This window comes from Aulostomus chinensis, chromosome 22 (genome assembly GCF_037954235.1).
Source record: "Aulostomus chinensis isolate RoL2024-O1b breed Wild chromosome 22, RoL_Achi_v1.0, whole genome shotgun sequence".
Lineage (NCBI taxonomy): Eukaryota > Metazoa > Chordata > Actinopteri > Syngnathiformes > Aulostomidae > Aulostomus > Aulostomus chinensis.
The window spans coordinates 144,924-171,779 of record NC_141341.1 but is presented as its reverse complement, the minus strand read 5'-3'; the positions used below and the strand labels follow the sequence as shown (position 1 = coordinate 171,779).

The window sequence follows — 26,856 nt, the reverse complement described above, 5'->3', positions numbered from 1 at the left end:
CAAAGAGATCCCTGGTTTCCATGGAAACAGGATTATAGAAGACATGGTGTGAAGACACAGCTGACTGATAGAGATAAAGAATGATGAAGAGACAGTTAATCCCTCGCTACTCTTCTAAAATACTGAGAGCAGGTGGATGATTCCAGATCTTTACACCACTTAAATGCTGGTTTGAAGATTTAGCCAAAACCATTTTGTTAACAAATATCATGAACCTGCTGACAGTCAAAGCTGCTCTGATGTTCACTCAAGTCTATAGCATTTACAAAAAAACAACAAAGGTGCTTTTGTGTAGTTCGACAAAGCTGATGTGAACATTTGCAGAGACGCTGCTAACAGGAATGAGAACAGTGCTGCTAGTCGTCCCTGCTAGCATTAGCATGGTGTCAGAACATCTGTCAGCAACAACCTCAAGTCAGCAAAGCATCCCAAACTCCCTGCAGACACACACAGACTTCAACAATCAGCTTTAGTGGCTCCTTCACCATGTTTTGACTTTGTTCCAAGGAAATTTATCACGGTGAGCTAAATTCAACTATTAGTCATCTGACAGATTCACTCTCAAAGTTCAATCTCACTCGTGCCACGGACACGTCAGTCACATGCGTGTGTACGAAATCAGTCGTGTTTGGTGTGAACAACTTCAGTCTGGTGGCTGCAGGTGAGGGTTCTCCTTCCAACAAGAGTACGTATGCACACGCATGTGTGCACAAGCACGTGCACTGCTTGTTCACGCTCACATATTCATGCTTGTGCAGTTACCTTCACATGCTTGTCCTCACTCTTAGCTTCAAACATGCACCTGCGCACAACCTTACGTTGGATAATCAGTCGGCTCCTAGATCAGCTGCACCACATCAAAGAAATTAGTCCAATTCAAAATTCATAAAATCTTCATTTCTCTTTTATTCAAAATTGTGATATTTACAAATATTTGACAGCATTTATACTGCATTTTCTTCCTTCTTCAAGTCTTAAAATTCAGTTTATAGTTTTGGCTTATATATGACTGAGCACAGAAATACTTTGTACATTTACAGTGATGACACAAGAACAAACAAAACAGAAGACAAGCTAACAAATGTTAAAATGTACACCAAAGGCCAGGATATGCAAGTTTTACGTTAGCAATTTATTTTATTAACTTGTAATTAATGTTTTATTGCATGTCAAGAAACATCTTATAAACTACACTGGGTTAGCAGGAAAATCTATGTAACAAAAACAGAAGAAATGCACAAATGAAACACACTTTTGGCCCACTATCATGAGAAGAAGACTGTGCAACGAGCTGCTCTTCTTGGCATTACAGTCAAATTAACATTCAGTAGCTATTTACAGCAATCGTGTGACAGTGATGGGCTATCTGATGTTGCCATGGTGATGGGTTCTCTCAGCATCTGGACCACATCTCCATTTTACCACAGAAAAACAGTTTAATCAAGTGGAATGGGATCTGAGTTGAACTCAGAAAGGTTTGTGTTGAAGAAATAATAAGCAGCTCACTCTCAATGGTGAGGAGTGGGTGGAGAAAGTGCTACGTACTTTGGACTTATTTAAAAAGATGAAATGATAGAAATACATGAATAAATATAATTTAAAAACTGGCTGTGATATAACATTATACAAAATCCTTTTTGTTGTAACAAGTATAGCATCAGCTGACCTTCTCTTTTTAGCAGCTGTGTGTGTGTGTGTGTGTGTGTGTGTGTGTGTGTGTGTGTGTGTGTGTGTGTGTGTGTGCGTGCGTCTGTGCCGTGTGGTTGAGGCCACACAAAAATAGGCAGGATCAGATCAGCTGGCGACAAACCAATCCTGCTGTAAGCTGGCGGTGGCCGAGGAGACATCAGTGTTAGTGACAAGTTGAGGATCAGTTGACCTGTATCGCCGCCGTCAGGTGCCTCATGGCCATAAGGAGTCTCGTTTGATGTTGAGATGTGGTGCTCTTATGTAATGACAACGGCAAACAATCTGCTTACAAGAGAGAATATAATGTCATACTCAGTCCTGCACCGATGAAGCAATAAAAAGACATAAAGCAAAATTAAAAATAAAACATGACATAAGAACAAATAAACTCATAAAATGCAGAAAAATGAGGAAATGTAGAAACGAATCAATGTAAAAATGCAGAAACAGCCTTTGTCATGTACTTGTATCTGATCATTTAGTTCTCCATTTATTGATGCATTTCTTCATTTGTCTTTTTTGTACTTACTTCTCGATTTATTCATGCTTGTGTCATTTTTGGTTCTCTTTAAACACAAGCACATATCTGAATATACTCGTAGATTTTCTTGTATATTTTTCAATATGAAATACAGCTATAAAAAAGTGAAAATCTCAGTGTGCAAAACTGATTTCCTGGGGTTTCTGTAAAAGTAGACTTGCCTAATAAGTTTTAAATCTGCACAGGAACAGACACACTGAATATTCCATCTTCTCCTCTCAATAAGATAACGAGCAAAACAAGCTAGCACAGGTGAGCTCATGGCAACAAGCAACCTTTGGACCTCCTGTGATGGAAGGAAATCCTATTATAGCTGCTGAGCAGCTGCAGTCATGACCACACAGACGGTAAATCCAAAAGCTTTGAGCCTTCAAAGTCATCTTGCTGAGAGCGGAGACGTGAGGACAGAAGGCAGAAAGATTGGACAAGAATGGCAAAAAATATATAAAAAGCTAAAGAAGTCTTTGATCTTCCTGTTGCTTGTGGGTGTTTGTATTATAAGCACTCTAATGTGATGGAAACCTGGGCCAGGGAGAAAATGATTCCCTCATTATGGCCAAGCCACTTCCTCCCATCGCCAGCCATGTTTGGACACATTATCCTTTACATGGGACCAGCCCACAGTCCTGTGCGTCGTCAGTGGCAAGGGTCAAAGGGGAACTCTGAGAGCCCACCGTGGAGCTCCACTGATTCCTGCTCCCAGGACATGACATCACCAACCATGTGTCCTTCACAGGTTCCCAGGTTGTAGATCTCACTGGGGGTCAGGATTCTGGACCAGAACTGGAGATCTGACATCTCTCCCATGAAGGACTGAGTGACGTCGAAGCGGCCCCCCATTGTGTCCTGTGGAGAGTCAATGAGGAGGGTGCCGAGATGTCAAATGAAGGAAAACTTGAACTTACGAAAAGAATACAAAATTTAAGCTATATTTTTTTAAACTGATTACATCGGTTTACATAAGTAACCTGATGGAAGAAGATGGTGGTTTACCTGTGACCCTTGAGCCAGCAACATTATTGTGAATATTATTTTGTAGTTTAGAAAACTTTATTCAGTGACATCAGCCTCTTAAATTAAATTCACTGTTGGAAAAATAAGGTTATATGTGATCCAGCCAGCAACATTATTGTGAATATTATTTTGTAGTTTAGAAAACTTTATTCAGTGACAGAGCCCCTTCTCCAGGTAGCCGAGGCCCATGCTAGTTAGCTTAGCACAATACTGGTAGTTGGTGGGAAGTGTTAGCGTAGCTCCGTCTCTGCCTGCATTAATGTAACTACAGTTGTATTGTTAAATACCAGTTTAACATGAGGAGACGTTGTAGTGGTAGAATCAGACACGTAGCCGGAACTACTTTCCTGACTGGGAGCAGTGATTTGACGCAGCACCTCCAAAGCTCCACTGGAACTTGGGTCAACAGAACCAAACGTTTGCTGAGGACTAGAAGAGCGACTGCTGCTACTGCTGATGATGATGAGGAGGATTCCTGCTGGACACACCAGCATCCTGGACCTGAGCTAGCTGATGCTAACACTTCCCACCCACTACCAGCCACTGCGCTAAGCTAACTAGCCTGGACCTGAGCTAGCTAATGCTAACACTTCCCACCCACTACCAGCCACTGGGCTAAGCTAACCAGCATCCTGGACCTGAGCCAGCTGATGTTAACACTTATTTATTTTAACCACCATCCATCATATGATATTTGCTACATAGGCGCTTGGGTTCAAACACAAATAATTTTGACTGGCTGCTGCAAGTTGTCTCTGTATCATCTGTACATGATCTAATCCTTCTGAACACGGCCACTACCTGCAGGCACATGTGTGACTGAAATGTGGGAAGATAATGGCTCATTCAAGAGCCTGGCAGCTGTCACATTGGGGCCAATTTCATAATCATGTTAACAAAGAACACGTCTGTTTTTGGTGACTGCCGTCAGAAATTGGGGGTCTCACCTGCTCCTGCCCCAGAATAAAGAGCCCTCCTGGTTTGATGGGGTGCCAGCCTGAGAGGTTTTGTCCTGAACCCTTTAACACCCCATCCTGGTAGGCCTCCCAGACACCATCACGGGTTGACCATGTCACGCACACGTGATGCCACTTCCCATCTGTCATTGTGATGGGCAACGTCACTGCCTGAACACACAGAGATGGAAACCAAGAAGTCAGTTGCGTCTCTTCAAAGCAGAGGATGATTTCTGTGCAAGAATCAATGAGCTCGCAGTACCTTGCCTGGCAAGTTACAGCTACGTAGAAACAGAGGTACAGATCTTGAGGAGGACTGAAAGAGGCAGCGAAGCCTTTGAACAATGTGGAAACGAACCCAAAAATTCAGTGTCGACGATTCAACTGGGAAACTTGCAGATCACTTAGCACATTTTTGTCTTAGGGGGGAAGGAATCAGCCTTTCCTGGAATTCCTGCAAGATTAGGAATTCATAATCTGACTGTGAAAAATCTCATTCAACTTCTCTTTCAAACTAAGAAAAAGGCTTAAATTCAGGGGCGTCAAACTGATCCACGAAAGAGCCGTGTGGCTGCAGGCTGATCCAACAGCTAAGCTGCGTGCACACTGCTTTGTTGATTTAAGTCAAGTCGGGTGTTGCTTTTGCTTGGTTGGAATGAAAACCTGCAGCCACTGGGCGCTTCAGTCCCTGCTTTTTAAGACTTCTCCATTTTTACCAGATCGCTACAACTTAATCAAATTAAGAGTTGCTTTACTGTACCCTCACTGTGTGACCTACACGTCAACCAAACCATGTGACCTACACTGCACCCTCACCATGTGACCTATAGCCCAATCATTTACCTTGTCATTAATGAGCAGCTCCATGGGATTACTCCCCCATTCAATTAGAACCAGTTCATTGGCCTGCCCAGGTACAGCATAGGAGAATGGGGTACCAAGTCCAGGTCCCACCCCTGCTTTCAGCCACAGGCAGATTGACAGAGCGAATATCTCATTGACCACCGTCCGTTTCATCCTGGCATACATGTAGTTGGTCCTCATGGGGAAGTCAAGCATGAACGCACCAGGACTTTTGAGCTTCTTGTGGTTTCCTGCATGATGACAAAATAAGACTTCATATTTAGCTTGGCAATGGTAATGTACTGTTGTCAGTGCTGCGATGGCTTGTGGCGTGTACTGTTGTCAGTGCTGCGATGGCGTGTGGCGTGTACTGTGGCAGGTAATGCTATGGCATGTGGCGTGTACAGTGGTAGGTGCTGCTATGGCGTGTGGCAGTTACCGTGGTCGGTGCTGCTATGGCATGTGGCGTGTACTGTTGTCAGTGCTGCTATGGCATGGGCCGTATACTGTGGTCAGTGCTGCTGTGGCGTGTGGCGTTTACTGTTGTCAGTGCTCCTATGGTGTGTGGTGTGTACTTTGGTCAGTGCTGCTATGGCGTGTGGTGTGTACTGTGGCAGGTAATTCTATGGCATGTGGCGTGTACAGTGGTAGGTGCTGCTATGGTGTGTGGCGTGTACTGTTGTCAGTGCTGCTGTGGTGTGTGATGTGTACTGAGGTCGGTGCTCCTATGGTGTTTGGTGTGTACTTTGGTCAGTGCTGCTATCGCATGTAGCGTGTACCGTGGTCGGTGCTGCTATGGCATGTGGCGTGTACTGTTGTCAGTGCTGCTATGGCATGGGCCGTGTACTGTTGTCAGTGCTGCTATCGCATGTAGCATGTACCGTGGTCGGTGCTGCTATGGCATGTGGCGTGTACTGTTGTCAGTGCTGCTATGGCATGGGCCGTGTACTGTTGTCAGTGCTGCTATCGCATGTAGCATGTACCGTGGTCGGTGCTGCTATGGCATGTGGCGTGTACTGTGGTCAGTGCTGATATGGCGTATTGTGTGTACTGTGGTCGGTGCTCCTATGGTGTGTGGTGTGTACTTCGGTCAGTGCTGCTATGGCGTGGGGCATGTACTGTTGTCAGTGCTGCTATTGCATGTAGCATGTACCGTGGTCGGTGCTGCTATGGCATGTGGCGTGTACTGTGGTCAGTGCTGATATGGCGTATTGTGTGTACTGTGGTCGGTGCTCCTATGGTGTGTGGTGTGTACTTCAGTCAGTGCTGCTATGGCGTGGGGCATGTACTGTGGTCAGTGCTGCTATGGCATGTAGTGTGTACCGTGGTCGGTGCTGCTATGGTGCAGCTGACTGAGCACTGATTCCAGCTTGCTGTGTCCGACACTGCGCCCACTCATCTCTTTGCTGCCGAAGGGCAGATGGTGGGGGTGATGATCGATGCCTGGGTGAGGCTCATTACTGTGGTGGTCATCGTGGTGGTCATCGTGGTGGTCATTGTGGTGGTCATCGTGGTGGTCATTGTGGTGGTCGCTGGGACTATAATGGTGATCATGATGATCATCGTGGTCACCCCTTCCATGATGGTCATCATGGTAGTTATGGCGGCTGTTGTGGTGATTGTTGTGATGGTCATCATGACTATTGCTGTGTTGGTTACCAGAGTGACCGTAATACCGGCCGTGGTGCCAGTCATGGCGATCATAGTGGTGATCATGATGGCGATTATAATGGCTGCCGTGATGATTGTAGTGACGGTTACCACGGTGGTTACTGTGATGGCTTTCATGCAGGTCATTGTGGTGACCACTGCCATGATGGTCGTCATAGCGGTTATCATGATGGTCATCATGATGGCTCCCGCTGTTATGGTCATCATGGTGGTCATTATGGTGCTCCCCATGGTGGTCGCTGTGGTGACCATAGTCATGGTGATCCCTGTAGTAGCTGTGCAGCTGCTCCTCCAGAGCTGTGATCTTCCTCTGGAGGAGTTCTCTCAGAGAGCTGGAGTAGGAACTGGAGGAGTTTCTCGCCTGCGTATCCACACACACACACACACACACACACACACACACACACACACACACACACACACACACACACACACACACACACAAACATTTACTTAATTCAGTCAGTTTTGGCAGATTTACAGTCTGTACACTAGGACTACATCAATTGTTAATTGTTTCAGGAGCATTTTTATTCCATTCAAAAAAGAGTGATGAGATGCTGAATTTTGGCTTCTTTTTTTGTTGTAGAAAATTGAAAAAATGTCAACTTTGAGTGAAGTGCAGTGCTGCCCAAGACTGAACTCACTGCACTCCAGCTACTATGTGACCAACCTAAACCACTGATCCAAAAATCATAACTCTACCAGTTGGAGACATGCCGAGTGTGATATGCAGTAAGTTCATTGATCTGTAGTGAACGAAAAACAATTGCTGTAATTTCTTCTGCCCCTCCCTTCATATCCTCTTCATCCTTGTCTTCTCTAGCAGAAAATCCGGCTTCATTCTCTGCCAGCGCACGCCGTGATTAATATTCTCATCAAGGAGGATGAAACTAATTGAAGGTGAGGTTGGCTTGCGCCCCTCAGTGCGAAGCCAGAGGCCAGCAGCCAGCGGGACAGAGGGTAAATCCTGGCTCTGCCTTTTTTCTGTCTCACACTTGTGAGGGATATTAGAGGGGATTTCTGGCAGCACTTTCCCTGAGCATGACCTGAGACCCCCTGCACAGATAATGAGGCTTTCAGAGGGGCAGCAGCTTTCAGGTTTAGCAATGTGACGCCTGTGGTTTATCATGCAGCAGAAACAGGTTCATGGCTTGTTTCAGATGCGGCAACACAGAAAAGAAAGTACATTTTTCATAGTTGACAAAGACTACAGTTTCAGGTCCGCCCGATGATTCCATGCTGTGTAGGTTCACAGTGGAATGAAGATTAAATATTGGTGAAAACAACAGATTGGAATTACATAGAACATGTCAGTGAATGCATTACCAGACACAGAGGAGTTTGTTTCTATTTTACTGGACAAATCTACATTCAGTATGATATTAATGTGATAGATCTAACCCATATGTAATAAAGACAGGTCCAGATTACGGATGAAGTAATATTGAAACAACCATTTTTAAAAAATTTTAAGTCTTGTAAAGGCTTATATTATTATGAAATGTTAAAATTGTATGTACCATGTTTCTATTCAGTTGGCTAATATTATCTAGTGTCAAGTCATGGATGGATACAGTCTTAACAGGACTGCAGGCACACTTTCACAAACAATTGTTCTTTTCGTAAAATAAAAAAAACACAGTGAAATGAATTAGGCCATTTTCAGATTTTGACTGGGGCTATGGGCTTCCTCTGCTAGCAACACCTTTCCTCTCCCTTTTCTGTCCGTTGACAAATACCAAACGCTGCGTCTGTCTTGGCCTAGTTTCATATGGGGAATATCCTTAATCTGACTAGGATTACCAAAGTGGAATAAACACTAAGCTAAATGAAAGTACATGTAACAACACTGTGATGTGGTGATCTGGATCTCAGACTTCCTCCCTTGTGCGTCGCTCATCTCTCTCCAGGGTGAAGGTTAATCAAATTAGAGTGGCTTCCTGTCAGGCCCCGTGGACACACGAGCCATTATATTAACTGTGAGTTGTCTAATAGCATTTTCACAACAAAAGTGGTCAGTGTTGGGTCCTGTTCACATTTGAACCGATATAAGTACCAAAACCTAGACTTTTCCTTAATTTCAGTTGCAAAAAATTAAGTCCAAACTTCTCAATTTCATGGTGCGTTGCTAACAAGAGTAAATCAAACATGGTTCAATTCTCAGCTTTTGGATATATTTGATGTTTGTCCAGGGGTTTCTGCAGGTTAGATGTGTCACCATTACCAACTTCACATTCCGCATGACAAAGATTTACATAAAGTTTTGGAAAGTGTGCAGACCCCTGAGAAGAATGTCTTGTAACTGTCCTCCTGACTGTATTCTGGCTTTGAACACGATGCAGGGATGACATGGTCACTTGGTCTCATTCTCTCTACACTTGTTTAACTCTGTCACCCAGGCACACTCTCATGTAATTTTTGCAAAATGGAAATTTAAAAAAAAAATTGGATAAAATTTAGACACAACTTTCTTGTATTTACTCCTGCAATTGGTTAAATTTCTAAAAAACACATTTCTGTCTAAAGCCATACAGATGAGTGCTCATTATTAGAATAATTGTACCACGTTTTGTGAAGCCTGCCATTGTCACTTTTGTGTCATGTTTCTCATAATGCCAGTTGGAGGTGAAGCCAATAAATAACTGCAGACTGCTGCAGGATCATTTTACCTTGAAATGATTATCAATCGTAGGTGTTAAAGACACAAGCTTGATGATTGGATCAGGTATCAGTCAATGTTTGTGTCTTACTTTCGAAACATTTGTGTATAAATTTAAAAAAAAGCCTTGAATCATAACATCATCTTTGTGAATTGTAAATACTCAATAGAGAAAATGTGCAAATATAATTAACATTTATTGCACTGACTACATGCAGTTTCTGGTTGTGTACTCAAGTCTTCATGAAAGGAACATTGCTGGCAGCTGATTTGGTTGCTGAGCTCATGACCTTAATGACGCAAAATTTGACCCCATTTAAGTAAAACCTCTGATAGGCTTCCCCCTCCCTGCACACTGTCCTGTAGACACATTACTAAGCATTTTCGTGTGTGTGGTGTAGAACAGCAGTGTTCTTTTCCTTGTGTCCCTATTTTTTAAACTTAAATACAGCTCAACGAAAAAGCAATTTTTGTTTTAGTAAATGCATCATGCAACTCCCCTAAATGTGGATACGATAAAAGAGAAGTTGCATTGGAAACAAACACAACAAAGAGTAAGTTCAACACAGATCTTTGGTGAACATCCATCCATCCATCATCCATCCATCCATCCATCATCATCCATCCATCATCCAACATCATCCATCCATCATCATCCCTCCATCCATCCTTCCATCATCCATCCAGCCATCATCCAACATCATCCATCCATCATCATCCCTCCATCATCCATCCATCCATCCTTCCATCATCCATCCAGCCATCATCCATCCAGCCAACATCCATCATCCATCCAGCCATCATCCATCCATCCATCATCATCCCTCCATCATCCATCCATCCATCATCCATCCATCCATCCATCATCCATCCAGCCATCATCCATCCAGCCATCATCCATCATCCATCCGGCCATCATCCATCCAGCCATCATCCATCCAGCCATCATCCATCCATCCATCCATCCCTCCATTCATCCCTCCATCATCCATCATCCGTCCCTCCATCCCTCCATGTTCTTCCTCTTCTCCTGTTGAGGGTGGTGGGGGTGGAGCCTATCCCAGCAGCCTTCCCCCTGGACAGGTCACCAGTCCATGGCAGGGCCAACACATAGAGACAGACAACCATTGGCTCTCCCAGCCACGCCTACGGTCAATTTAGAGTCTGGATTAACCTGGTCCCTCTTGATGTCTTTGGACTGTGGAGGAAGCTGGAGTACCAGAGAGAACCCAGCAGGAACAGGGAGAACATGGAGACTCACCCAGAAAGACCCCGTGCTGCAGCCGGGGCTCCACCCACAACCTTCTTGCCGGGGGCCACAGTGAGGACCACTGATCCACCAGGCCTCCCTCTTTAGTTAACAATACATGTTAATTCATCTGAAAAAACAGACACTATGCACATTTTTCTGTAATTGTATCATAAGAATGCATGTTTTCATTCACTCTTTCTGCAACAGGTATTCAAAATTTTCAGTTGTTCAGTTGACTTGTGTATTAGCATTTTATTGTTTGTGTTCAACAACTTCAGCAGACTCTGTTTTGATGACCACTTTGTGCCACTAAAATCCATCCAGTGGGGTCATGTTTTTGGTGTTCACGAGTTCCCATAAATGATGACCTTTTATGAGAAAAGTAATGAAAGATACAAGTTCATTTGTTGTTTCTTGTAAACAACTTGTGAACTCCAGGTATGTCTTAAATATGAGTTCCATTTGGAGGCAGCATGCAGCCTTTAAAATGGGTGGATTTAATATTTCATGTAGAGGTTACAGGTGGTGTAGAGATTTAAGAGTTAACAAAAAACAAACTACTCATATTGAGAAGACATATGACAGATTTTGAAAGGCTGTTGAGTTAGCAAACCACCTCAGGCATGAATGTGGGCCAAAGATGTGCCCTGGAATGAGATGACTTTTAAAGATCAGTACAGTGGAGCTCAGTTTTGGACCAACTTAAGTTGTTATTTACCTCTGGCTCCTTACTGAAAGAAAACTACAATATTGAGCACTATTGATAAGACATATTGACACCTGGTAATGTTTTTATGATTTCACACTCATTTTGCCATTTACTTCCAAGAGTGAGCTAAATATTTTCTTCTTATTTGGGGCACTGTTTTACCAACTCATGGTGCTGATTATATAATTGTTGGTCCCTAAGTGGTGCCCATTGGATCAATCTTTTGAAATAAAGAAATTCCTTTTTATGTGCCTCTGCAGAGTCAGTTTGGTGGAGTTGGTGGAGGTCGAGAAAATGGCTCATTGCCATATAGAAGTTGGGATTTCCTTACCTGCAACTGTGGGGTAATGGGACAAAGTGGAGTGGTCTAATAGGCTTATGGCACACTCATACATTACTTGTTTGTTTTGGACCATGGCTGGGCATAATGTTCTTCCCTCACCACTCCCTTGCTGCCCTGCACTCACATTACATTCTGGGTTGAGCATATTTATGTCATCACAGTGTGATTGTTTTGTTTTGATGAACCACAGTTAAACAGCACAATGGACTTTTCTGTCCTCGGGCATAGTTAGCCATCATGCTAGTTACGTACTGTGCCCAAGTCCAACTGAACCAAGCCTGACCCTCCTGAGTCCTGCCCAGACACAGCCCGCAGTGACTGGGCAGGACTGAACTGGACTTTAGGGGTCAAACATGCTTGGCTACCAAGTGCTGGTACACCCTTAATTTTTACCAGAACACACATCACTTGAAATGGACCTGCTTGTCTAGTTGCAGAGGGGTTCCCAGTACTGACTATAAAGAAGATGATTGCAACACACACCTGCAAGTTCTCCAGGCGCTCCTTCAATGTTTGCAGGGTTTTCCCAGTCTGCTCTGGAGAAAAGGAGTTGTGTTTGCTGTAGGATGAGCCCTCCCTGTGGTGTGGGTCTGATCTGTGACTGCTGTGGGAGTAGTGGTGATCGTTATTGTGATACGCTGAAGGCCCGTGGTGTGGGGGCGACGATGTGTGATGACTACCGTGATGCCCATGGTGGTCATCATGGTGGCTGTCATGATGGTTTTCATGATGAGTGTCGTGATGGTTCTCATGGTGATTGTTGTGGTGGCTGTCATGGTGGCCAGTGCTACGGTGACCACCAAAGCCCTCACACAAGGTGAGTTTGGCGGTCAGCTCTCTGATGGTCTCCCGCTGGTCTAAGATGGTTTCCTTCTGCCGTACAAGGCTCTCTCTCAAGTGCAAGATAGTGGCTTTTGCCTCATCAGACATCATGGCTCTCCGGCTGCTGCCATTCTGGGTGTTACTGTGGCCATTACTGCCCGGTCCATGGGGCACACTGGGTGGGGAGTAGCAGCTAGGGTCTGCGTCCGGGGGAATAGGAGTGCAAACAAATTTAGGACTAATGCCATACTCATATTCTATGCCAACCAAATTGCCTGCTGCTGCAGTGCATGATAGGAAGTAGTAGACAATTAGGGACCGTAAGGGGAAGGAGGAGGCGGAAACCCCCAGAGAAGCGCACAGTGACCGATGTCTTCCAAACAATGGCATGAGGCTCAGAGGACTGACGTCTCTGGCCATATTTGATTGAAGTTGCACCTCGACAACTGATAGTCCTCCAAGCTTTTACATTTGTTGGGACCACCAGCACCATGAATGGAGGTTATTTGTGTTGGACTGGACGTCAGGGCAAAGCATGTCACGAATGAAACCTCCCCGTAGACCACATACACTCTTCTTAGAGGAAAAGTATCTCCACAGTGGTATTCCAAAAGTAAAGAAACTTCTCCTTAACAGTTGCCTTCACAACTCCCCTGCAGTATCATGCAAGGTTTCTTGGTTCCGTGGTGAGTTATCATGGCTGAAGATCTTGACTGATATATTCTGATAGGTTCTCTCACTGTCTCAGCGCAGAAGTCTTGGACCTTTCCCAGATTGGCTGATCCCTCTTGGATCTGAAGACCTCCTGCATTCGACAGCCAAGAATAATCCCTTTAACTTTGGCTCCTAATCACCATCAGATCCCTAAGAGCTTTTACCAAGAAAGAGGAAGAGATATAAGAAGATAAAACAAGATCAGTGAAGTGATCACAGCAGTCAAGAAGAACAGATATAACAGTTATTTTGAAGCATGTAAAGCATGAATTATCTACTTTACAAAACCTGGAGTGGGTAAGTGAGATTATAAAGGAGGTAGAAAAAGGTAATTAGATGCATAGATGTATAACCAACAGAGAGCCAATGAAGGTAACATTTGATAATTCGGGGTGGGGGGGTGGTGGTGGTCATAAAGCCACATTGTAATGAGATTCCTGTCATTTAATCTGCCCCCAGACTTCTTGTGGAATTCTGATAGCAAAATCAAAAATGTGTCAATGCTAAAAGTGTATGATTGATATCGGCAAGTGTGCCAACATCCATCTCCATCCATCCATCCATTGTCTTCCGCTTATTCCTACATTAAGGGTCGCGGGGGGTGGAGCCTATCCCAGCGTCAACGGGCGAGAGGCGGGGTTCTCCCTGGACAGGTCGCCAGTCCATCGCAGGGCCAACATACAGAGACGAACAACCATTCACACTCACATTCATACCTACGGTCAATTTAGAGAATCAATCAGCCTCGTCCCCAATTGATGTCTTTGGACTGTGGAGGAAGCTGGAGTACCAGAGAGAACCCACGCAGACACGGGGAGAACATGGAGACTCACACAGAAAGATCCCGTGTGCAAGCCAGGACTCGAACCCGGAACCTTCTTGCTGTGAGGCCACAGTGAGGACCACTGCACCACCGTGCAGCCCCAAACATCAGTCTAATTCCACAAAATTCATTAGACCTGCAATGACATCACACATCTCTGCTTTATTGGGGAAATTATTGCCCAATCCTGATGTTTAATCTCAGTCAAATTTTTTGCAGCTTCAAACAATCATTGGAGGTTCACACCAAGTACCTGTGTAAGCCATGAACAGACTTCCTGTTTGTAACATCTGCCAGAGCTAACAAAGCTGGGTGGGGAGTAGCACAATCCGTGTCTGGGATCACAGCTAAGGTGACCAAACATCATGTTTTCCCTTTTTAAATTTTTTATTTTATTTTTGTGTAATATAACAATTTTCGATCCATACAAAGGAAGGCATGCATTAAATATATTGAAATTATAAGGCATCTTTGAGTAAAATTTTAGAGCTGAGTATGCTGGTTTTTGGTATTCAAACTATGGTCACCCTTTACACCCCAGGGTTCACCCTGGACAGGTCACCAGTCCATGGCAGGGTGAAAACATAGAGACAGACAACCATTGGCTCTCCCAACCACGCCTACGGTCAATTTAGAGTCTGGATTAACCTGGTCCCCTCTTGATGTCTTTGGACTGTGGAGGAAGCTGGAGTACCAGAGAGAACCCACGCAGGAACAGGGAGAACATGCAGACTCCACACCACCGTGCTGCCCATAATAAACAATATCATTAATTATTACAACTATTATGGGCGGCCTGGTGGAGCAGTGGTCCTCACCATGGCCCCCCAGCAAGAAGGTTGTGGGTGGAGCCCCGGCTGCAGCATGGGGTCTTTTTGGGTGAGTCTCCATGTTCTCCCTGTGCCTGCATGGGTTCTCTCCGGTACTCCAACTTCCTCCCACTCCAATGTTCCTGTCGATTCTTCAACCCAACTCAACCCAAGAATCCTCCTCTGGCAACACACTGATTTGTTTGCAATTTATTTTTCTAATATTAACATTGCATTCAATACTATAGATCAGTGCCACTCAAATCATCTAAATCGATTTGCAATACTGCAGCTTTTTAAATTGAACGATGGTGCAGTTTTTAAAAAAGGATAATCGTGAGTCAAAATGCAATTTCAAACTCAATTTGAACTCAGGTCGAGAACCCCCTCAAACATCACACCATTATCATTTTATGGGGAATAATGATAAAAAATTAAAATTCCATTTAATATGACAAATCATATCACAATGACAATAATTGGCCAAAGTAGTCACAATAAGATTCTCCACCATGGATGAAAAAGGTACACCGTTACAACTTCTGCATGGATAAGAAAAAAAACTGAAATTATGTTTTGGTCGAAACTGAGACTTTAATGTAGATCATAAAAGGTAATTAAAGATTTTACATCCTCCATGTACAATTTTAAGAATCATTAAATAAGCTGCAGCAGTAAGATGCTTCTATAAAGGACTGAAGGTGCGTCATTGTTCATGGTCTCACCCTTTGTGGCTGGCCGCTGGGCAGCCGTTAATCCCACACACTGTCTGGGACTTAGAGGCAACATGATACTTCACGTGGATGCACACATGAGCTTTACTTACTGTAATGTGCTGTGTCTCTTTGGGTCATGATCCATTTGACAGACAAGGCCCACATAGAACAATCGATACGACAAAGGCAGCCGTACAGTCACCAGCATGTTGACTTGTGTGTTGCTGTTCTTTCTTTAAAATACTGCTGACCAAATTCAGCTAAGATACAATATAATGTATATTTAGGAAAATGCAACATAAACCTGAGCAGTTCTGAAGGTTAGTAGCAGCACATAATACTGGAGAGGACTAGTTACAGTTTGATTTGACTGATATAGTTAGTTTTAAAGCTGATTTATGAATATTCTTTGTTTTATTTTTTGCATGTTCAAAATAAACAATTCAATTAATTTTGATAGTTTTACATCTAATCAGCAACGACTTGATATGCCTGATTCACATGTTATTGAGCCAAATACTCTATTCAACTGAACAGAAATGTAATTTGAAAGTAAATGTGGGCTTCCATAATTTGACAGAAATGTTTATGTAAGTATCCAGTCTCTGTCCATAAAGTAACATAAGAAACAGAATATGTTTAGTCTGCCTTTATCTCTAACTACATTGAGTTATTCTTTTTTCAGTCTTTTAGTTTCTCAAAGTCAAACCCTGCAGCTGACCTGAAGACTCCCTGTTGCTCCTCTTCCTGCTGTCAAGGGTGATACACTAATTGGATTGCTGGGATTTACCTCTGTTTAATGCAGGGTTGGCTGAGGGGTCCCAGCTTCCTCCGGAGGAACCCATTATAACATAGAGACATTGCTGTTACACGTGCCATTGCAGAAAAAGAACATGTGCACATGCAGCCAGTGCTCATTTTCAATATCATGGCAACTTTTTCAAATTTCTGAAGTAATTGAGGCTACGTGAAGCTGCATTTGACAGCCAACCCTGTCAGCACTAACAAATGTCTAGTTCGATTTAGGAAAAAAAACAAAAAAACAAAACCTTCAGATTAGAAAACCTCATAGATTGGGTTCAGTTTGTGTTAGTACAACAATGCAGGATGGTGTCGGTACCAACCATGCTAACCTTGGCGCTAGATCTCCCATCTACTGACCCCACCACCACCAGTCCAGTCTTGAACACCACCACCAGTCCTGAAGTCTAATTTGGGTTTAGTTTAGACTACCAACCTGCTGACCAGTACCCTGGGTGAGAGGCTGTTGTTGGAAGCTCATTATGACTGCTGTCCGACTTCCTGTTTCCTCCATGCCTCCACCTGCCTCTGTGCTATGAGGGGTCTTCTCTCTGGGGATCGTCCCTCTGGCAAGTCTCCACAGTTGAGAGGTTATGAAACTGCAACGACTCCTGCAGCTGCTCAACAACCTGGCGAGAGCTGTGCTTCTTGTTTTTTTGGGTGTTTGACTTGTGGAATTGTGGGCTTGTGTTCTGTGGTTGTGTAGATCAGTTGTGACTGTCCTGGTGGATGTCCTCCCTCTCTGTCTCTGAGCGTTCTACCTGTTTTCTGTTAAAGGGTTCTTGGGAAGTTGGTTCTCCCTGACTGAGGGTCTCAAGACAGACATCGTTGGTTATTGTAAATTATGAAGTCAATTATGTAAATTCCAATTTGGGATTTAGGATTTTATAATAAAAAACGATTAATTCGTTAGACTTTTCTGCTGTACTTTAAGATTAATACAAATTTTTAGAGGGCAGCCCGGTGGAGCAGTGGTCCTCACTGTAGCCCCCCAGCAAGAAGGTTGTGGGTGGAGCCCCGGCTGCAGCACGGGGTCTTTCTGGGTGAGTCTCCATGTTCTCCCTGTTCCTGCTGGGTTCTCTCTGGTACTCCAGCTTCCTCCACAGTCCAAAGACATCAAGAGGGGACCAGGTTAATCCAGACTCTAAATTGACTGTAGGCGTGGCTGGGAGAGCCAATGGTTGTCTGTCTCTATGTGTTGGCCCTGCCATGGACTGGTGACCTGTCCAGGGGGAAGGCTGCTGGGATAGGCTCCACCCCCACCACCCTCAACATGATAAGGGGTAATAAAAATGGATGGATGGATGGACACATTTTTAGAGTTTTCACTCAAGTTCAATCAAAAAGGTACAATGAAAGAGTTTAATGGAACCCTAAATATGAACATTCTGTCACTTCCTCATCCCTGCGGCTTGTGATGCAAGTGAGATGCTGCAGTGCCATCGGCCAGAATCCTCGGACATGTTAATGCTGCCAGTAATTCATGAATTCATCTCCATGCTCAAAATTACAGTTTGAACAAAATTAGTTTATCACTGATGCACTAATTTTCAAGACTGCACAAAGTGGTGTAAAATGATGTAGCCAGTGTGACATCACTCATGGGTTTGCGGAAGTGTTAATTCAATATTTTGTCTGTTGCCATTATCAGTGTTTTCAAACAGATGTGTCCATATTTGGGCACGATAGTAGAGCGACTTGTCAATCCGCATCCTGAAGAAAACCTTGAACTGAACTTTCATGTTGCATTAAAGACTGAAACTGGTGATTGAAACTCATCAGTAAAGAGAGCCTCTGCCTCCCGTGTGAGGAACTTTTATGATGGCTTCACTTTTCAGACCTGAAATGTGTCCACTTGTTGTATACCGTCTATGATTACCAGGCAGGAGTGTGATCACCAGTAGGAAATTTAGTGGGGTGGTAAAACAATAGATGAAAGCCCTAGAATTGATCTGATGATGTCATATCCCTTTTATTATTATATTGCTTTCTACAATTAATGATTGGGGCACCAATGATGGTCACTCTGAAGTAAATGTTAATAAATCAACTCTCTCCAAGTTGGGTTGTGTCAAAGGTCCGCCCTTCATCAGTGACCTCCCTCCTTGGGTTTACCATCGCCTGCTTTATCTTAATTCAAGAATCAGGCATTGCAGGTGGAGAACATGAGTAATGCATCTCACGTTCAGACGATGATGTCTCTTTAGCCCTCCTTAGGGTCAAGCACTCTGGACCTGCAGGCCTGTTTTAGCGTGACACCAGACGGGCAAAGCCCTCAAACTGCTGCGGTCGCTGAGTCAGGGACGGTGAGGCAAAGCTAAAAGTGTCTGGCAGCATTAGGACTGCCCTCTTCTTTTATGTTCAATACAGGAGCAGAAGAAGACAGTTGCTCAGCCCATTTTTCTGGCTCTGAAGTCACTCAAAAGTGTGGGATGTTGTTTTTCTTGGTCTGTTGGGTTTACCATCTGCTGGATTCTCTGAGGTGAAATACTGTAATAGGCAGAATCGACGGCTGTGATTCACCCCTGACGACAGTCTGACCCCGTAGCTGAGTGGCGATACTTTGGCTTCATATGTTTCAGGTTGTGGGTAACGGTCTGGTGGTGGGGCTGGTCTGTGTTATAACCTGAATCTCTCTTGAAGACGATATCTCGACAGCTGACATCACAATATTTTAAATAGTTTCTTTTCAATAGTTTATCAAGTCTGAATCCAGAAGATGGTTGGACGTGCGCTCATCTTCCTGGGCAGTAGGAGCCATTCCAGATTTGACTGTCACTGGCAGAGAAGTCAGGAAGGTGGGAACTGTTTCCTGTGTGAGGAGGAGAGACCTGTTGCCTCCTTTAGCTGTTGAGGAAGTAGTTAGCTGCCCATCTTCCTGCATCAGACCAGCGCTGAACGCTGCAAAGACACTCAGCTGCTCTCTGCTGTACTGCCCATAGTGACATCATACTGCTGTGATGTCACTCATCTGAACCTGAGGTTGTTCTATATTAATAGTTTAGGTGATTAAATTAGAAGGGGCTGATGTTCCAGACCTGCGGTGTATGTCTCCTCTCTCAGCCTCCCACAGTCCCCAGGGTCAACGGGGTCATTTACAGGCTCACTACTCTGGAGGAACAAATCATTTCAGTGACTGTCAAACGGCCTTCAAAATAAAGGCTGTAATACATTATTATTCTCATTATTATGTTTTGACTGTTTGTAACCCATATTCACTTCATTTACTGTTTTTAAACAGAAAGGATAAAATCAACTCAAGTCATTCTAGTCATCATGTATAATGTCAAGTCCCAAGTCTTTAACTTGAGTCTAAATCAAGGGTTTATATCAAGTCAAAGTCATTAAAACTGTGACCCGGGTCACCATCTCCATTCCCTCAGTTTTGAAAAGACTGAAAAAAGTCATTTTGTTTATTTTTTCAACTGTCGCTAAAATTGGTTTGACTTCCAGGTGGTGAGGGGTTCAGATTCAGAGAATCTCTCCTGGAGGGATGATGGTTCTCCTCACATGTAAGCTGATGTCTCTGGCTAATGATGGAGAGTCAAACAAAGGTCTCGGCGCCACACGTGGCCTCGGGCTTGTCATGGATCTGCTCAGGCCAAAGGCTCAGCAGCAGATACAACAAAAAGATGTTGACAGACTGAAAAGATGGTGGTTAACAAAAGCATGATGAGATTACATTGTATGTAGCTGTTACAGCGTAGGTTGGTTTGCAACTGTCACGCAAGTTTTAATTTATTACCCATAGAAACGCAACTAATAATTGTGGAGTTGTAATATGAGAATTTCCAGCAACAGAGTATCTGAGTTTTCTCTAAAAAATGCACTTGTGAATATTGTTAACAATCTCAGACAAACATGTCAATAAAACATGAACACGTGATCCACTGCAAATCTCATCAAACTCTGATTATCAGAGGAGGCGGAACCTGCAGCACGCAACCACGAGACAACGTGACAGGGGACGAGCAAGAGTGAAGAAGTTGATCAGCCCAAGAGAAAATACTTTAGATATATAATCTCTCTCTCTCTCTCTATATATATATATCTATATATCTATATCTATCTATCTATCTATCTATCATCTATCTATCTATTGATATCTATCTCTATCTATCTCTATCTATCTATCTATCTATCATCTATCTATCTATTGATATCTATCTCTATCTATCTCTATCTATCTATCTATCTATCTATCTATTGATATCTATCTCTATCTATCTCTATCTATCTATCTATCTATCTATCTATCTATCTATCTATCTATCTCTATCTATCTATCTCTATCTATCTATCTATCTATTGATATCTATCTCTATCTATCTATCTATCTCTATCTCTATCTATCCATATAAAACAATATGAAATTCAACTCTCAGCTCAAGTTTGTTGCACATGGGAGATGAAGTTAATTCAGGTTCAAACAAAAAGTTCCCCTGGGGGGCAAAAATAAACCCATAGTGTTTCAGTTCGGGCCGTGGCTTTTGTTGATTTCTGAGAAAATCCAGTTCATGAGGCTTGATCCACCTGATCTAACGCAGTGAATGTTGTGAGGAAGCAGAGCCTCCCTCTGTGGAGGACAGTCACTCCAACATCCAGCTGAACCTCTGGCTTCATTTCAACAGATTTACAACAGCTGCACAAAGACAGATATATTGCCTGACATTTTAGAAACTTAATCCTTTTGTGAGAAGGAAACCGAAGTTTTCTTACCTTCTTGCAACTTTAAGGTCCCAAGCTGTTAGTCCACTGGGCACACTGATCAGCTTGAGGAGGCTTTAGGTGGATTAATTTAACTCCCTCCCTCTCTCACCCTCCTGCACACTTAAACACACACACAACTCTCATCTCCAGTCAGACAAACGTAACATTTGTTCCAGTTGTTCATTTCCTGGTGTTTTATGGTTTTGTACCCCAGGAATGAATGTTTCTGGAATCACATCTATTTTTCCAGTGAGAAAAATCCATAGCTCCTGTAACCCTGAATATCCATTTGTATGAACATGGTAATGATGTCCAGAATAAAACGCCTCTGAATAAAATGCAACGTGAATGTTCAGCTGAAAATGGCTGAAACATAACAGAAAAAAACCCTAAAAAGCTGAAGCTGAAATGAATGAAAAGACTTAGAGAGAAGAAACATGGTTGACTTGAAGGAGGTGAGCTTTTTATTCTTTGAAATGTTTGTGTCGCTGTAGATGCACCTCAAGTTCCACCATGTTCCAGAAGCACGGCTGAAAATACCTGAAAACCAGTGTCCAGGTGAAGAAGTGAATCTTGAAAGCTGAAGCTGAAATCAGGGGAAAGTTGAATCAATAGAAGGGAGGTTTAAAGGAGGGAAGGAGGTGAGGAGAGGAAGTCAGGGGATGTAGTGGCAATGCTGAAGGAGAGAAAGAAATATTTGGAGATAGAATGGAAAAAGAGAAGGAGGAGGAAGGGAAGGTAGGAGGGATGGCAGAAGTCTGTTGAGGGAAGGAGAAGTGAGAGGTGAAGCCGCATACATGTAGCATCACAGTGTATTGTGTGATATTGGGTTTCTTCTTGTGTAGTGGCTGCTGTGCCTGCCTGCTTGTGTTGTGCGTTGCGGCTCTTATCTTGTGCCAGAGTGCTGCATGTGGTCATCACTCGTCTGCTTGCCTGCCTGGAGCAAATCTTTGTGTGCGCTTTAATTCACTTGTTTTGTTTTTATAACATCTTGCCCTACAGTTGCTCAAGTGCTGATTACTCTACATTGTAAACTCGGTCATGTGACTGGGCTCCCCCTCATATATGGTGAGCAGCAGCTTAGTTAGGGCGCTGTCTTGGTGATGGGTTTCCGTCATGGCCATCCCATGCTCCTCTCCAGCTCCACATCTCATTCTAGCCTTCAGCTGGAGGCCATTAATCGGTGAGAGATCATTGGTCGCTGTGTACAGACTCACATGCCCCTCAGTCCTGAAGTATTGGAATTCCCTTCAATCACTTTGGCACGACAGGTCTTTTTAATTGAAGATTAGGCTTTCCCCTTGATGTAGCCACACCCACTCTCCACCAAACAGAGTAGGTGTGATATGCAAGAGGCAAAATCCTGAAATCCTGTGGGTGGAGACACACTGGGGTGTGGATGGGTCAACAAATCCTCGACTATCTGTTTTATTTTACTTGTTTTGTCTTTGACCAGCTGTAAATGAAAGTTAACCACAACCCTTCTCATATATCTCGATCAATAACAAGTTTCTGCATCACATCAGAGGCCACTGCCATCAGGGAATTATAAAGCATTCTTTGAATTTATTTTACTTTTAGATATAAAACCTCCTGTTGCCACCAAATGCCTCCTCCTCCTCATTGACCTGCTTCGTCATTTGTCGGTAGGATTACACTGCTCCTGTTCCCTTTTAGATGAAACACTTTTGAGCACTTTATTCAAAAATAAACATAAAAGACTGTGATCAAATAACAGTTGTAACAGAAGCAGAATTCTAAAATTTAAGGCATTAATCATGTTGTTGTACATTTATGACATCATTTTTGATTTTCCCGCTCACTGCAATGTTCAATAAAGTCCCTGGACCATTGTCAATTTATTTACAAGATGCTACATTTAAATTCACAGTTAGCATATGCTCTGACTCCATGTGGGATTATAGCCATCCCATGTTTCCAAATATGGAAGTTACTGGGTGGAGCTTCAGCATCATCATTAATCTGAAGGTGACAGTCATAAATTCAGTAGCTGCTAGCAGCATAAACCAGAATACCAGAAGTCCTGGCCTGGTGAAAGACCTGGATTTAGCCTGCCCCGGGGTTATGAGGTCAGCCTGAAGCAAGCTTATGAAACATGCTTAGGCTTCAAGAAGGTCATAACCTCCATGAAGGCTGTAAAATGTACTGTGACCACCAAGTCACCTCAGCAGGGCTCCTGTGCTGACTAGTGATCTCACGCAATAGATTGAACCTAACATGGAGTTTCATGGAAGAGAATCTCATGTCGTTTTGCTGTTAATAAGAGAGTAAAATCTCTTCTTAACACAGTGAGTGAGCAAACTCAGACAGTTCCCTCCTTCCAGGCTGGACTGCTGTGATTTCTCCTATCAGGATGCACCCCCAAAGACTCTCCAGGAGGAGAGACCAGATCTCTCCTAGCTTCTTTAGCTTTCATATATGAACATCCATCCATCATCCATCCATCATCCATCCATCATCCATCCATCATCCATCCATCCGTCCATCATCCATCATTCATCCATCTATCCATCCATCCAGCCATCCATCATCCATCCATCATCCTTCCATCCATCCATCATCCAGCCATCATCCATCATCCATCCATCCATCATCCATTCATCCATCCATCATCCATCTATTATCCATCATCCATCCATCCATCATCCATCCATCCATCCATCCATCCATCATCCATCCATCCATCCATCCATCATCCAGCCATCATCCATCCATCCATCCATCATCCATCATCCATCCATCATCCATCCATCCATCCATCATCCATCATCCATCCATCATCCATCCATCATCCATCCATCATCCATCCATCCATCATCCATCCATCCATCCATCATCCATCCATCCATCCATCCATCCATCCATCCATCCATCCATCATCCAGCCATCATCCATCCATCCATCCATCATCCATCCATCATCCATCCATCATCCATCATCCATCCATCATCCATCATCCATCCATCATCCATCCATCCGTCCATCATCCATCATTCATCCATCTATCCATCCATCCAGCCATCCATCATCCATCCATCATCCATCCATCCATCCATCATCCATCCATCATCCAGCCATCATCCATCATCCATCCATCCATCATCCATTCATCCATCCATCATCCATCTATCATCCATCATCCATCCATCCATCATCCATCCATCCATCATCCAGCCATCATCCATCATCCATCCATCCATCATCCATCCATCCATCCATCCATCATCCATCATCCATCCATCATCCATCCATCCATCTATCATCCATCATCCAGCCATCATCCATCCATCCATCCATCATCCATCCATCATCCATCCATCCATCCATCCATCCATCCATCCATCCATCATCCATCCATCCATCCATCCATCATCCATCCATCCATCATCCATCCATCCATCCATCATCCATCCATCCATCCATCCATCCATCCATCCATCCATCCATCCATCATCCAGCCATCATCCATCCATCCATCCATCATCCATCCATCATCCATCCATCATCCATCATCCATCCATCATCCATCATCCATCCATCATCCATCCATCCGTCCATCATCCATCATTCATCCATCTATCCATCCATCCAGCCATCCATCATCCATCCATCATCCATCCATCCATCCATCATCCATCCATCATCCAGCCATCATCCATCATCCATCCATCCATCATCCATTCATCCATCCATCATCCATCTATCATCCATCATCCATCCATCCATCATCCATCCATCCATCATCCAGCCATCATCCATCATCCATCCATCCATCATCCATCCATCCATCCATCCATCATCCATCATCCATCCATCATCCATCCATCCATCTATCATCCATCATCCAGCCATCATCCATCCATCCATCCATCATCCATCCATCATCCATCCATCCATCCATCCATCCATCCATCCATCCATCCATCATCCATCCATCCATCCATCCATCATCCATCCATCCATCCATCCATCCATCCATCCATCCATCCATCATCCAGCCATCATCCATCATCCATCCATCATCCAGCCATCCATCATCCATCCATCCATCCATCATCCATCCATCCATCCATCCATCCATCATCCACCCCTCCATCATCTATCCATCATCCAGCCATCCATCATCCATCCATCATCCATCCATCATCCAGCCATCCATCATCCATCCATCCATCCATCCATCCATCATCCATCCATCATCCATCCATCCATCCATCCATCCATCCATCCATCCATCATCCACCCCTCCATCATCCATCCATCATCCATCCATCATCCAGCCATCCATCATCCATCCATCATCCAGCCATCCATCATCCATCCATCATCCATTATCCATCCATCATCCATCCATCATCCAGCCATCCATCCATCATCCACCCCTCCATCATCCATCCATCATCCATCCATCATCCAGCCATCCATCATCCATCCATCATCCATCATCCATCCATCATCCAGCCATCCATCATCCATCCATCCATCCATCATCCATCCATCATCCATCCATCCATCCATCCATCATCCACCCCTCCATCATCCATCCATCATCCATCCATCATCCAGCCATCCATCATCCATCCATCATCCATCATCCATCCATCATCCAGCCATCCATCATCCATCCATCCATCCATCCATCCATCATCCATCCATCCATCCATACATCATTCATCATCCATCCATCCATCCATCCATCCATCCATCCATCATCCATCCATCCATCCATCATCCATTATCCATCATCCATCCATCCATCATCCATCATCCATCATCCATCCATCCATCCATCCATCATCCATCCATCATCCATCCATCCATCATCCATCCATCCATCCATCATCCATCCATCATCCATCCAGCCATCCATCATCCATCCATCATCCTTCCATCCATCCATCATCCATCCATCATCCAGCCATCATCCATCATCCATCCATCCATCATCCATTCATCCATCCATCATCCATCTATTATCCATCATCCATCCATCCATCATCCATCCATCCATCCATCCATCCATCATCCATCCATCCATCCATCATCCAGCCATCATCCATCCATCCATCCATCATCCATCCATCATCCATCATCCATCCATCATCCATCATCCATCCATCATCCATCATCCATCCATCCGTCCATCATCCATCATTCATCCATCTATCCATCCATCCATCATCCATCCATCATCCATCCATCCATCCATCATCCATCCATCATCCAGCCATCATCCATCATCCATCCATCCATCATCCATTCATCCATCCATCATCCATCTATCATCCATCATCCATCCATCCATCATCCATCCATCCATCCATCCATCCATCATCCATCCATCCATCATCCAGCCATCATCCATCATCCATCCATCCATCCATCCATCATCCATCCATCCATCATCCATCCATCATCCATCCATCCATCCATCATCCATCATCCAGCCATCATCCATCCATCCATCCATCATCCATCCATCATCCATCCATCCATCCATCCATCCATCCATCCATCCATCCATCATCCATCCATCCATCCATCATCCATCCATCCATCCATCCATCCATCCATCCATCATCCAGCCATCATCCATCATCCATCCATCATCCAGCCATCCATCATCCATCCATCCATCCATCATCCATCCATCCATCCATCCATCCATCCATCCATCATCCACCCCTCCATCATCTATCCATCATCCAGCCATCCATCATCCATCCATCATCCATCATCCATCCATCATCCAGCCATCCA

General features: G+C 44.0%; 1 protein-coding gene across 4 annotated transcripts; it reads right to left on the bottom strand.

Annotated features, from left to right (window-relative positions):
• Window positions 1-908: 908 nt before the first annotated feature.
• On the bottom strand, window positions 909-21,129 carry LOC147240168 (uncharacterized). Of its 4 annotated transcripts, none has more exons than XM_086192686.1 (7): window positions 21,085-21,121; window positions 13,933-14,175; window positions 12,164-13,373; window positions 6,367-7,075; window positions 5,044-5,294; window positions 4,192-4,371; window positions 909-3,076 (listed from the first exon to the last, which is right to left on the bottom strand). In XM_086192686.1, exons 3-7 carry the CDS (start codon window positions 12,920-12,922, stop codon window positions 2,867-2,869), a joined length of 2,109 nt encoding a protein of 702 aa, XP_086048812.1. In that variant the 5' UTR covers window positions 12,923-13,373; window positions 13,933-14,175; window positions 21,085-21,121; the 3' UTR covers window positions 909-2,866. The 4 variants fall into 4 exon arrangements, 3 of the variants coding, with proteins under 3 accessions (XP_086048812.1, XP_086048810.1, XP_086048811.1); XM_086192684.1 differs by having other exon boundaries at window positions 14,050-14,175; XR_015111135.1 differs by lacking the exon at window positions 909-3,076 and adding an exon at window positions 4,463-4,654 and having other exon boundaries at window positions 4,246-4,371; window positions 14,050-14,175.
• Window positions 21,130-26,856: the final 5,727 nt, after the last annotated feature.

What these genes read in the sequence shown, in the direction of transcription:
- LOC147240168 (XM_086192685.1), bottom strand. Translation starts at nt 12,922, where the DNA reads ATGGCCAGAGACGTCAGTCCTCTGAGCCTCATGCCATTGTTTGGAAGA. An exon ending in AGCGCCTGGAGAACTTGCAG is followed by an intron (nt 7,076 to 12,163) that starts GTGTGTGTTGCA and finishes GTGGATACGCAG; the next exon opens with GCGAGAAACTCCTCCAGTTC. An exon ending in TTATTCTGGGGCAGGAGCAG is followed by an intron (nt 3,077 to 4,191) that starts GTGAGACCCCCA and finishes GACTCTCCACAG; the next exon opens with GACACAATGGGGGGCCGCTT.